This window comes from Mytilus edulis, chromosome 11 (assembly GCF_963676685.1).
Source record: "Mytilus edulis chromosome 11, xbMytEdul2.2, whole genome shotgun sequence".
Taxonomy (NCBI): domain Eukaryota; kingdom Metazoa; phylum Mollusca; class Bivalvia; order Mytilida; family Mytilidae; genus Mytilus; species Mytilus edulis.
The window spans coordinates 19979201-19993227 of record NC_092354.1 but is presented as its reverse complement, the minus strand read 5'-3'; the positions used below and the strand labels follow the sequence as shown (position 1 = coordinate 19993227).

Genomic DNA, 14027 nt, shown 5'->3' with positions numbered 1-14027 from the left:
ACTATTTATAAAGTTCTCACATTAGTTCTTAAAGGAGTTATTGCATTGCCCTTAAATGACGAATTTGAAATTCTTTTTATCAATTTCTATCTATTATTTTCAAACATATATATAAAAGTCATATAGCAAAAATGACTTAGAAAGTCAAGAAGATATACAAATAAATCGACTTGGCCGATATCCTAATAAAACTTTTGACCGTTAATTAAGAGTGTTTTTTTTTTTCATTTCATTGCGTTTTTACACGCCCGTCAAAATTTTGAAAGGTCGTATTATTATTGTATACACCCGTCCGTCCGTCTGTCCTTTCTTTCATCCTGCCGTTTCTCCATCTATCAGTCATTCTGTCCGTCCGTCCGTCCGTCTATCTATCCGTATATCCTTCCGTCCAGCGTAAACATGTCGCACCGTAACTTGAGAACAGCTTATCTAGTTTTCATGAAACTTAATAGAGTTATTTCTTGAAATAGTCAAACGATCTGTAAACCTTTAAGTGGAAATCAAATGAAATCTTTTTGAGTTACAGAACTTTGTAAGTGAAACAGGAGTGTGGTTTTTTTAACATGTCGCGCCATATCTCAAAACGATTTATCATTATTGCATCAAACTTTACACACTTCTTAGTAATATAAATCTTAACTTCTGCATACTTTTTGGTGATGTTTTAAATTTTGTTTATTAAGCGTTATTTAGGTTTTTTGTAAAATAAAAAAAAGGGGGGGGGTCACATATTGCGATGTATCTCAAAACCTATATAAAAAAAATCATAATGTTACTGTTAAAAAAATATTTAGATATCAGTGTTTGCTATTGATTATTTATATTCCATTTAAAATTAGTTTGAAGATCAGTGAAATAACGGATACGTCTTTCATTAGGAAAATGTGTAGTATAATTAACTATGTAAATAAATGTAAACACGCCAAGTTTTCGTTATGATAAATATATATTTAAATTCTTTCGAAAGACAATGTTCAGATCCGTGTTAACGTTGCTTTTCATAAATTGTTGGTTTTGAAAAAAATATAAAAAAACCGGGTGATATATATAGACGAAACCGGGTGATTGTTAGTAAACAACAATGACGAAACCGGTGTATTTTTATTTGACATGACCCATTTCTTTCGTTCCATACACAGAAATACAAGAACTAAGATGCTCATTATGACTAGTTCTGCAATCTCCGTGTCAGTATCTATCTTCCTGTACTTTTCTTTCAAAACAATGTGAACAATTTAACGAGAAATTAAACATTTTCGAGGTAAGGTTCCCTCAATTCGTCATTTTGACGTGCATTTTTACTTAATTCTTCGTTAATATTGAACGGTTGTAGAAAATATTGCATATCACAATAGAAAATAATTATATATGTATATATATTTTTCGATATCATAAAGAAAATAAGAAAATAAGGAGAAACCTAGCTTTCTTCTGTCTATTAATGTTCCGTCATTGTGCCGGATGTTAGATACCATCGAGTCCGAACAAATTTTGCAGGTGTGGTTTAGGTGGCATGGTAGTATTTCCTGGCCCATAAGGGATAATGATAGCCTTTTTAGAATTTTCACCACTTTCTAACACTGCGAAAAATTCTACATTCACAGTTTACTGAAGTACTTTCATTTTACCATTCAGAAATTAATTTGAATATGTATCGTGACCGTTTACTTTTTTTGCTAAATTTCGTGGTCTTGTTGTAATAAGAAATGACTTCACTTTTTTACTCTGCAGTCATGAGATATTGAACGAGAGTGTTGTAAAAAGATCATCACTATAAACAGATGGCTTATGGTTAAAAACTGTCCATGTTGGTAAAAAGGTGTTAATAAAACTTACATTTATTGAACGAGTAACCATTGCAGTAATTCATGAAATTTGTTGTTATTGTTACGTTTCTTTTTTTATAACACACACATTGAGTGTTCGATGATACATGTATATCACAATTAACAGTATTTGCAACCAGGTATATTTTACAACATATTGATGAATTGCAAAGGTATGCATTTTGTTCAGGTTGATCAGTTTGGAAAAAGAATGTACATAGTTACAATTAGAGACGGACAACACTTACCAAACTAGTTTACAAATTAATCAATATATGTATGTAAAGCAAAAATAGAAATAACCATGAACGATGGAAAGGTTTCATAAAAGATAAAGTTTTTGGCAATTAGAAATCGTTAAAAAGCATTACTGTCCTTGCATATGGCTACAATAAGGAAAGCCCTTTGACTGGTAGGTACACTTAACAATGAATCAGTGCTAAAACTGTGAGTGAATTTAGAGTTCGACACATAGCAGTTCATGAGATAAAAATGAATGAAAGAACACATATAAAATTGTTAATCCTTTTTATAGGATCACCTGTAGTATCATCTGCCGATTTAGATGTTACGTTGATGGTTTGTCTTCTACGAAATTTACCACCATATGTTTCACCACCAGCTTCTGGATTTGATGTTTTACCACTGTCAAATGATTTGTCTCACGGTGCGCACATAGCACGGATAAAGTACTATAAGAATTTCATAGTTTCGCATTCAAAAGATGGAAAACTATCAGATCCAGTTTGCAACAGAATATGGATCGATTTGGAAATGGTATAAATATTATTGTTTTTTATAGGACTGCAAAAACTGTGCGTCGTCATCCGAAGATATTTGATGTACTAAGAATACATTGAGTGCAAGTGCATTGATCTCCATGAATTTGTATTAAAGGGTATCACACTACAAAAGGAAGGCTGGGATTGATTCTGGGGGTTATTTTCTAATTGTTTACGAAATGTTCTATAGCGCGAAATTACCCCCCTCCCCTTCATCTCTCTGGAAGATGTCCCCTTCCCTTTACGGAAATTTGAGCTCCTATGTACTTATAAATGCATAATAACTAGCTGGAAAAGCTATGACAGTCTGAAAAACTGATATCTGAAGAGTGCCCATTTTTCCAGGGTATAGGTTGAATTTACCATGCCTGAGTAAAGATATTTAAACTATGTTATAACATACTTGATCCTTCAATAGTACTTACTAATAATGTCAATGCTTTATTACTATATATCAAAAAAGGAACAACTATGACCAATTTAACACATGAGGTCTAAATGGGGGTTCAGGTCTTTATAGTAAGGGACTCAATTTTCTATTGCTCAGTATAATAGTTTAACAAATATCTAAGATATTTGATTCCTTCCAAGCATTTATTAATGCATTACAATAACATTAACTAGTATATATAGGGTTCATTTTAAAATGGAAGGAGGTTCAATTTTCAAGGGCTGAGTGAGAAAAAAAAATCTAACCTGTTTTATTCCTACCAAGCATTCTTATCAGAATCAATATAGATTAGTCTTCGCTCATTTACCATGAGTAGGCATTATACAATGTATAAGTCATCAATGTTGATCTTATTTATATAAAGATATTGACAAAATGTTATATAACCCTATAACATGGCATGCATACATATATCTGGATAAAATCACACTTGTCAGTACTAAATGATGAGACATTGACATATTTTTTCTGTTAGAGTTGTGTTCGTCTTCTTTATTTTGGTCAACTCATTTTTTTTTTTTTTTTAAATACCGGAACTAACAGGAGATGAATGTCATGATTGAAGGAGATCACTAGAAATTCGTCTTATGATATCCCAAATAGGTTTGAATTAAATTGCCAGTGACAATTCAATCAACATTTGGTTTAACAGACTCTTTCTGAGGGACCAGAAACGACTTCACTTAAAACAACTGCATAATATATAATTGCTTACATCTATTTCCCGTAACCTTTTGGTAGGTAGTTGTCTCATTGGCAATCATTTCTCATCTCCTTATTTAAGAATTATCTGCATGAAAGATTAAATGAAACTGATTATTACACTATTTGATTTTTATGTTTTCATTTTTTAGGCGATTCATGGTTTGTGAAATCAGCAAGATGTTAAAGATGCAAGTGATGCAAAATCTAAATTTCTGGACTACAACGCACTTAACGAACTTGTAAATGTTACATTTAGTATTCGACGTATTCTGGAAAGATTAAATGTCTATGGTAATGAACTAGCGGTGCAAAGTTCAAAAATGAAGAAGCTAGAATCAGCTGTTGAAAATATGGAAAAAGGTAATATTTTATTAGAAAAAGAACGATCTGTGTGTACGACTCTTTATTTTTCTCAGTACATTCAGTGGCATGTGTTCAGACAGTCAGCTTGAAATCTCTTTAGATTTCTCGTGTTTACTATAATAATAAGCTATACTAAGCAATTACAATGCACTGAATGAATAAAAACAATAAACATTCTAATCTGGAATTATTTTAGATTCTAAAAAATTTGTATGATGAAAACTAATCCAATTTCATACGGTAAACTCTCCGCCTATGATTAATGTTACTTTCACTTTTATATATTTTAGTGTAAAGGTGGTATAAAGTTTAACTGATTCAACATAGGTATCTTCCTGTAGTGATATGTACCACCTTAACTTACTAATTCATAATTTTCCACATTCCAATACTACTTAGTTAAAGTGTGATACATTTCTTATCAATTTTCAAGTATTTAAAATAAATCCAGATTCAAATAACTTCTTGGATAGACATTGATATTAAGAGTATAAATATTTACATAACTTTGATTATTGTTTTATTTATTTTGTTATCAATAAAAGAAACAAAAAAAAACATCGCTATATACAGCTTTAAACATATATAGTCATACATTCGGTACATGACTACATGTTGTCAATGCACGCAATCAATGTTTTCTTTTACTATTGATGGTGTCATCACAATAAATCCGCTGGGTATGTACTGATTGAAATTTTAGTCTTAGATATATTACAGTTATTTGTTCATCTAGTCAATTTTCTTTCTATTTATAGAAACATCTATTTCTCCGTCCCAGGGTCCGTCTGCCAATTTTAACCAACATTTGATGAAATCAATTCTCAATCAACATTATGATTGACTTAACTTTTCCTTTAATTTGCATTATCCCTAGTATGCCTTAATTAGTTTCCTCAAGCATTACATTATAAAATAAACACTGGGTCGATGCCACTGCTGGTGGACGTTTCGTCCCCAAGGGTATCACCAGTCCAGTAGTCAACCTTTCGGTGTTGACATGAATATCAATAATGTGGTCATTTTAATAAATTTCCTGTTTATAAAACTTTGAAATTTTCGAAAAACTAAGGATTTTCTTATTCCTGGCAGAGATTGCCTTAGCCGTATTTGACACAACTTTTTGGAATTTTGAATCCTCAATGCTCTTCAACTATGTTCTTGTTTGGCTTTGTAAACATTTTGGTATGAGCATCACTGATGAGTCTTATGTAGACGAAACGCGCGTCTGGCGTACTTAATTATAATCCTGGTACCTTTGATAACTGTATCCAAGAGTTATACGAAATAGACAGTCAGGAAATAGACCTTATGGGCTTTGCTCATTGTTCAAGGTCGTACGGTGAACAATATTTGTTAATGTCTGTGTCATTTTGGTCTCTTGTGGACAGTTGTCTCATTGCCAATCATACTACATCTTCATTTTTATATTTCATACTTAGTTTAACATAGAAAAATATAAGTCGTTCTCAAATTTATTTTTAAGTGCCATGTACTATCTCGTGTATGCTTTTATCATTTGTTGGTGGGTTTTTTTTTTGTGTGAATTTGAACTCACTTTTGAACCTAGAAAAAATGTGTGGTTTGTCATTCAAGATTTTAGGACATTTAACAGTTATTTAAAATTCAATATCAATACACCAAAGGGTATTCTCGTGCATTTTTTTCTGCATCTGATTTAATGGCTTATAAATATCCAACCTTATACTTGAAAAAATTTCAATAAGCACTTTAACGGTGTTATATTGACTCACAGCTAATTATGTCATTAGTTGTTATTGAATTAAGACCTGTCAGTACACATAACTACAAGTTCCCTCAAATAATATCGGTATGCTATGGCTTATGTCTTTTCGTTAGTTGTTTTGATATAATGTTTGTCGATTCGATGAGTGAGTCCTCTTGTTTTAGTATTTTGCTGTTAAATCACTTTTCCATGTTAGTTGTAGGGTTGGCCGGCTATATTTGTTTCTCCTTTGATTTTTTTACATTCAAAGTTTGTATGTCAATGCCTTTTGAAGCTTTCAATGTGGTCTTAGTTATGCTCATGTATGAAGGCTATTCGATGACCTATAGCTGCTTACTTATACCTCATAATCTCTGGTGAGACTCGCCTTTTAGCAATCATGTCACATCATCTTATTTTTTTTAACATGTCACTGCCATAAAAATTTTGGTACTGCAGTTTCCGTGGTGATTTAATCAAATGGATCTGAATGCTGTCCTTATTGTAGAAAAAGAAGAACATTCTTATCTTAAAGAGAAAATAATGAAAATGGAAACTGAGCAGGACGAAGTTATACCAAAGAATATCAGAGGTATATTATCAGTTTATATGCTTTGAAACTTTATAACTTGACAACAGAGGACTGTGGTAAAAATATTTAAAAGAACTAGTAGTTTTAATTAAATGATAAATAAAGTTTCGAAAACTGTTAAATAAACTAAAATAGATGACATCACAATGAAGGCCAGAGATCACTGTTGTTTTTTTTTGCTTTTATTTTTGTTAAAAAGAAGATAAAAAAAAAACAATCAAAAGTCAGGTGCAAAAAGTATAAATTAGATCACATGTTAAGGACATTTGACATATATATGCATGTTTAACCCCGCCACATTATTTATGTATGTGTCTGTCCCAAGTCAGGAGCCTGTAATTCAGTGGTTGTCGTTTGTTTATGTGTTACATATTTGTTTTTCGTTCATTTTTTATATAAATGAGGCCGTTAGTTTTCTTGTTTTAAATTTTTCTACATTGTCATATCGGGGCCTCTTATAGCTGACTATGCGGTAAGGGCTTTGGTCATTGTTGAAGGCCGTACGGTGACATATAGTTGTTATTATGTCTGTCATTTTGGTCAATTGTAAACGGTTGTCTCATTGGCAATCATACCACATCTTTTTTTTTATATTTGGATATAGTCATCGCAGTAGACCAACGATACATCATCGTCCACAAACCTTCTTTTTTTTTACTTTAGATTTACGACATTCGGTATGAAGGTTGTATCTTTTTACGGTATTGTATATTATTATAACCTTTTTGTCATTTACTTTTGACCATATGTTTAAATAAATTGATGTTAATATGGAACATTTGTATGTATGCTTTTTTTTTAAATTTAGTATAAACCATGTATTTATATGTTTTTTTCAATGATTTTACAATAAGCTATATCTTATAGTACCTTCCCATGGTTAGACAAGACAATATCCTTGTGTCTTAAAAGAAAATATCATTGTCTTGGGTAGTTTCAATTATAATGCTATCAAAATAAGAAGCAAATGATGCCAACAAAGTCAACCCCGTATTACACTTCATGTCGTCATCTAGCCTTCAACGATAAGACGATAATGTCAAAATATGAAACAACTTACACAACATACGTAATCCACTATTAATTGCCTGATTATTATGATATAGTTAAATTAATATAAATTGTCATTATTTTATCTCTAATTAGCTACACTTTATAATATTTTTCAGACCAAATAGAAAACGAAATAACAGAATGGGAAATAAAGGATAATATGTTTGTGTCTACAAGAGCAAGTGAGCACGTACTTGAGTGTTTACAAGACAACAGTTGTTTGACTTTAACTGCACCATCAGGAGTAGGTAAATCTTTTATTGCAAGACACACAGCACTAGTTTTACAAAAGGAAGGGTACAAAATAATACCAGTAAGAAAACAGGATGATATCAGAGATTATTATCAACCTGGTAAACAGACAGTCTTCATCATAGATGATATTTGTGGAAATTTTACTGCCAACCAACAGCAAATTGAAAACTGGCAACAATTGTTAACTGTGATTGAAACAATTATTGCAGAAAAATGTTGTAAGATTATTGTATCTTGTAGGTTACAAGTATATAAAGATGATAAGTTCAATATATTAAAACCATTTAAGTCCTGTGAATGTAATTTAATGTCAGATAACTTATGCCTTACAGCTAAAGAAAAAGATATTATGGCCAGTATGTATATTGATTCAAGTTTAGACAATATTGATAAACTATCACAAAATAGTGAATTCTTTCCTCTTTTATGCTCTTTATATCTTAGGAAAAAACATGGAGATGTTAAGGCATTTTTCAAAAATCCTTTTTTCGTCTATCAAAATGAACTAGACTTTTTGAGTAGGCATGGGGATGAGGGGAACTATAAAATATGCGGTCTAGCTTTATTAGTTCTCTTTAATAATCAGCTGAAAGACAAATGGATTCAGGGTACAGTAACACGTGAGCAACGACATCTTATCAAAGCTACATGTGATGCTTGTGGATTGAATAGAGGTACTTCCAAGGCAAATCTTAAAGAAGCCCTTCTCACTCTAGAAGGTACATTTGTGCATAAACAGAGCGGTATATATAGAACTGTACATGATAAACTGTTTGATTTCCTTGTTCACTATTTTGGTAACAAGATGATTGAATGTTTAATAGACCATGGTGATAGTGATTTAATACATGAACGTTTTATTTGGAGACAATCACCAGATGAAAAGAACAGTAACATAGACTTTATTATTGAAATACCAGATGATTATTTTGAATCATATTTAGAAAGATTTATAAAGGACTGGTCAGCAGGAAAAGTGAGAGTTATATTCGAAAATAATAATATGGAAATACCATTATTTAGACTAAAGCTATTACAGCACTTAAAACAACTGGATACATCAGAGCAAAAAACATTAGCCAGAACCCATGATACAGTATTACCAAAAGAGCACCATGGATCAGGTAGTACTCCACTGATAGGGGCCTGTTGCTATGGTTATACTGATATGGTACAGTGGATGTTACATAATGATGTGGATGTGAATCAATGTAGAGATAATGGAATCACTGGACTGTACATGGCAATTCAAAACGGACATATTGCTATAGTTAGATTGCTGTTAGAGAGAAATCCTAAAGTTGATGTATTTAACGCTAATGGTTGTAGTCCTCTGTACATAGCAAGTCAGCAAGGACATACTGATATAGTAAAGTTGTTGTTGGAGAGAAATCCTAATGTTGATCTCTGTAAAAATGATGGCTGCAGTCCTCTAAACATGGCAAGTCAGGAAGGACATACTGAGATAGTTAAGTTGTTGTTAGAGAGTAATCCTAACATTGATCTATGTAACAATGATGGCTGTAGTCCACTGTACATGGCAAGTCAGGAAGGACATACTGAGATAGTTAAGTTGTTGTTAGAGAGTAATCCTAACATTGATCTATGTAACAATGATGGCTGTAGTCCACTGTACATGGCAAGTCAGGAAGGACATACTGAGATAGTTAAGTTGTTGTTAGAGAGTAATCCTAACATTGATCTATGTAACAATGATGGCTGTAGTCCACTGTACATGGCAAGTCAGGAAGGACACACTGATATAGTAAAGTTGTTGTTAGAAAGGAATCCTAATATTGATATATGTGACAATATATATGGATGTAGTCCTCTGTACAAGGCATGTCAGAACGGACATACTGCTGTAGTAAGGTTGTTGTTAACGAGGAATCCTAACGTAGATCTATGTGACAATGATGGATGTAGTCCTCTGAAAATGGCAGGTCAGGAAGGACACATTGATATAGTAAAGTTCTTGTTACAGAGGAATCCTAATATTAATCTATGTGACAATGTATATGGCTGTAGTCCTCTGTATGAGTCTAGTCAGAACGGACATACTGATATAGTTAAGTTGTTGTTAGAGAGGAATCCAAACATTGATCTATGTGACAATGATGGCTGGAGTCCACTGAGACAGGCAAGTAAGTTTGGACATACTGAAATTGTAAAGCTGTTGTTAGAGAGGAATGCTAACATTCATCTTTGTGACAATAAAGGATGTAGTTCTCTGTTCATTGCAAGTCGGGAAGGACATACTGATATAGTAAGTTTACTATTAGAGCGAAATCCTAATGTTGATCTATGTGACAATAACGGATGTAGTCCTCTGAACATTGCAAGTCAGAACGGACATACTGATATAGTAAGGTTATTGTCAGTTGAGAATCACAATGTTGATCTATGTGATGATGGTCTTTTTAATATATTTTGTTGTTTGGTTTTTGTTTGATTTCACTGTTATTAATTCCATTACTTCTGTCTCTGTTTGATGTCCAATGTTATTCATTTCATTACTTTGTCTATGTTTGGTGTCCACTTTTATTCATCCCATTACTTCTGTCTCTGTTTGGTGTCCGATGTCATTCATTCCATTACTTCTGTCTCTGTTTGGTGTCGCTGATATTTATTCAATTACTTCTGTCTCTGTTTGGTGTCCACTGTTATTCATTTCATTACTTCTGTCTCTGTTTGGTGTCCACTGCTATTCATTCCATTACTTCCGTCTCTGTTTGGTGTCCACAGTTATTCTTTCCATTACTTCTGTCTCTGTTTGGTGTCAACTGTTATTCATTCCATTTCTTCTGTCTATGTTGTGTGTCTACTGTTATTCATCCCATTACTTCTGTCGCTGTTTGATGTCTACTGTTATTCATCCCATTACTTCTGTCTCTGTAGCTTTTATACAATTACTGTCTTTTGATGAGGTACATATGTGGTTTTATTGACTTTAAAAAAGCTGATATTCACTGAGGCCAATGGCCGGGGTGAAAATCAGTGTTTTCAAAAGTCAATCAAACAACATATTTACCGAAACAAAAGGCAGTATTTTTTTTTCATTTTCATTTTTTTTTATTTTTTGTATGTAATGGCAATTATTTACCAAAACCAATTGTACATCAAACGTTGTTTTTGTTTACCAAAATTATGCACGTAACAGCACGCAACATTTTGCGCTAATATGCTTATTTGTTCAAAATCCCATTCATATAGAAAAACCTACTTATTTTTTTTCGGAATATGGAATAACCACTTTATTCATTCCATTACTCCTGTCTCAGTTTGATGTCGACAGTTTTTGATTCCATTACTTCTTTCTGTGTTTGATATCTACTACTATTCATTCCATTACTTCTGTCTCTTTGTGATATCTACTCTTGTTCATCCCATTACTACTTTACTACTTTCCCTGTTTGATATGTATTGCTATTTATCCAATTACTTCTCTCTCTGTTTGTTATCTACAAATGTGCATCCAATTCCTTCTTTGACTTTATGATGTCGACTGCTATTCATCCAATTACTTTTTTCTCTTATTTAACAATAGTTATAATCATGTGCATATTACCTCCCTTTTTAATGAACATTTATTTTGGCTTGCTTCTATCATCAGGAACAGATGATACATATTTGAATAGAGTTTGATGTGGAGTAAAACATTATAATTCTACTCCTACTTAGTTGTTTTTAATTTCTTCGTTGTTTTCTAACGTCACATTTCTTTGGTCTGGATTTCATTACCAGGAACAGAAGATTTGATGTGGAGTTAACCATTTTGTTGATGCCAATGTAAATCAGCGGTTGTCGTACATCAAATTTGTTTTTTTTTCCTTTGTTGTTTTGTTAATTAATCATACCCAAAGTTTTCTTGCTTGAATTTTTCATTTGGCATTTGGGGCTTTTTATAGCTTTTAATGCGGTATGGGTTTTCTTCATTGTTGATGGTGACCAATTGATGCTTACATTGTACATCGTTTGGTCCCTGATGGAGAATTGTCTCATTGGCAATCATACCACATCATCTTTTTGTTTATGTGTAACACACTCAGAAAATGGTGTAATTTTATCATTACTTAGTTGGTTGTAGTTTCGTCATTGTTTTCTAAAGTCCTATTGCTTTTAACTTGATTTTATTATTATAAACAGGAGAGACAAATTGTACCATACTTACTCTTTGTAGTTCTATCATTACTTAGTTGATTTTAATTACTTCATTGTTTTATAAAGTCAGATGTATTTCTATTGGACTAGTGTACACTCCAAAAAAATAATTACTTGAATTTACTTAAAACAAGTATTTAATTTACTCAAATGAAGTAAAAAAACAAGTGAAAATGTTTGTCAAAAAATGAGTAATTCCTAATAATGCCAAGTTATTGTAAGTAATTACCTAGTAATTACATTTAAGAATTTTTCAATGTATCTTAAGTAATTATTTTAATGAATACGTAAGGAATTTCTTTCCTATATATTAAGTAATTCTTTTTATTATAGAAAGTAATTCATTTTAATACACCTTAAGTATTTCTTTTAATTATAGTAACTAATTCTTTTATTAAAAGTAAGTAATTCTTTTAATAAAAGTAAGTATTTCTTTTCATCAAAGTAAGTAATTTGTTTAATACACATTAAGTATTTCTTTTAATGATAGTAAGTAATTCTTTTAATACATATTGATTATTTGTATTAATAAAAAGTAAGTAATTCTATTAATATTTATTGAGTATTTCTTTTAAACATAAATCATATATATATTTATAATATATTTATAGATTAAAATAAAAATTCTATACTGTTTTATTATAAATGCATATAATTTGAAATAGCAACATACCTTTTTAAAGAATGATCATATACTATATTATTTGTTATAATCCATTTCTCTTGTTTGTTGTATGTTAACATGGGCTACCTCCCAGCAACTCTTTGTATTACATTTTCATGTAATTGAATTAGTACACAAAGATTAAAATACAGAATATACATTAACTTTATAAAAAATTTCAAGCACAGGAAATTATGCAAATTCCATGTAATTAAAAATATTTCCAAGTTGGAATAATTGCCTGTTTAAAGAAAATTGTTATCCAAAATTATGTAATTTCAGACTTAAACCTACATATTGTTGAAATTGTTAAATTATGGAGTCAAATTTCATAGGAAGCATTTAATATTATATATAATAAGCCTTATGCAAGGAAACAACATGATATAGTGCCTTAACCTACTTAGTAATAACAAATTTTATATCCATGTTTTCAGAAGTAATTCCAGTAACTTTCATACAGCTTTTTAGTATAAATTAAAAAAAATATGTAGTTCTTAAATATATGACTTAATCTATTTATTTATTTCTACTGAAAAAAGTACGGGTATGTTATTACCTAAATATGGATTAAGTAACTCATTTACTCAAGTGAGTAAAATTATTATTAGTATTTGTTTTAATTTAAGTAATTTTTTTGATAGACACACTTTTTCAGTCAAACAATTAGTTGTTTCAAGTAACTATTTTCATATCTAGTAAAATATAAGTAATAGCTAGTAATAAGGAGTAATTGGTAAGTAATTCCTAGTAATGAGTAATAAAAAAAAATACTTAGTTCAAGTAAAATATAATTACTAAGTAATATTATTTTTTGTGTGTAGTCTGATAATTTTTTGTCTTACAGTCACACATGCTTCAGACAACACTTGTATTCAGCAAAAATCTGTGGTATAATACCATAAATTGCATTTCCTTCTGTAGTGCATTTCATTAAACTTGTATTATTAAAAACACCTGTCTTATTAGTCTATTATTTTGTTGGTCTCTTAAAACTGGTTTAAGTGTATTTTGAATTTCATTCTAAATCTTCCATATTTTACTTAATATATTCAGATGTGATTACACTGTACATATTTATGAGCTTTTATTTTCTGTTTATTGTTATGTTAGTTAATGTTTATGTGATGTGCTGTTGGGTTACTGTCTACATGGAACGTGCGGTTGGAGTCTGTTTTCATAGTGTCCTTTTTTTTTGCCATAAATGTTTTTTTTCTTTTCTATATTTTGTACATAATTCTCATATCAACCAAGTTTACAGATTATGCTATCATTACTTGTGATGTTGGATTATTTACTAAACGGAGCGTGTGGTAGGCCTTTTTTTTTTGTATTGTCATTTTTTGAATTGATATTATATTTTAACAATGTTGATCCCTGTTTTTCTACTCTACATTTTGTACATACTACTCATGTTAATTATGTTTAAGGACTATGCTGTTATAAAGA

The 14027-nt window shown here is 31.0% G+C and overlaps 1 protein-coding gene across 1 annotated transcript in view; it reads left to right on the top strand.

The window, feature by feature from the left end:
- The first annotated feature begins 3934 nt into the window (after positions 1-3934).
- The window catches only part of LOC139494069 (uncharacterized), a 28679-nt gene continuing 18586 nt past the window's right edge, over positions 3935-14027 (top strand). Inside the window, exons 1-3 of the mRNA XM_071282239.1 lie at positions 3935-4124; positions 6362-6445; positions 7615-10118. Coding sequence (XP_071138340.1) covers positions 4085-4124; positions 6362-6445; positions 7615-10118 — 2628 coding nt within the window. The 5' untranslated portion in view covers positions 3935-4084. The remainder of the gene's footprint in view (positions 4125-6361; positions 6446-7614; positions 10119-14027) is intronic.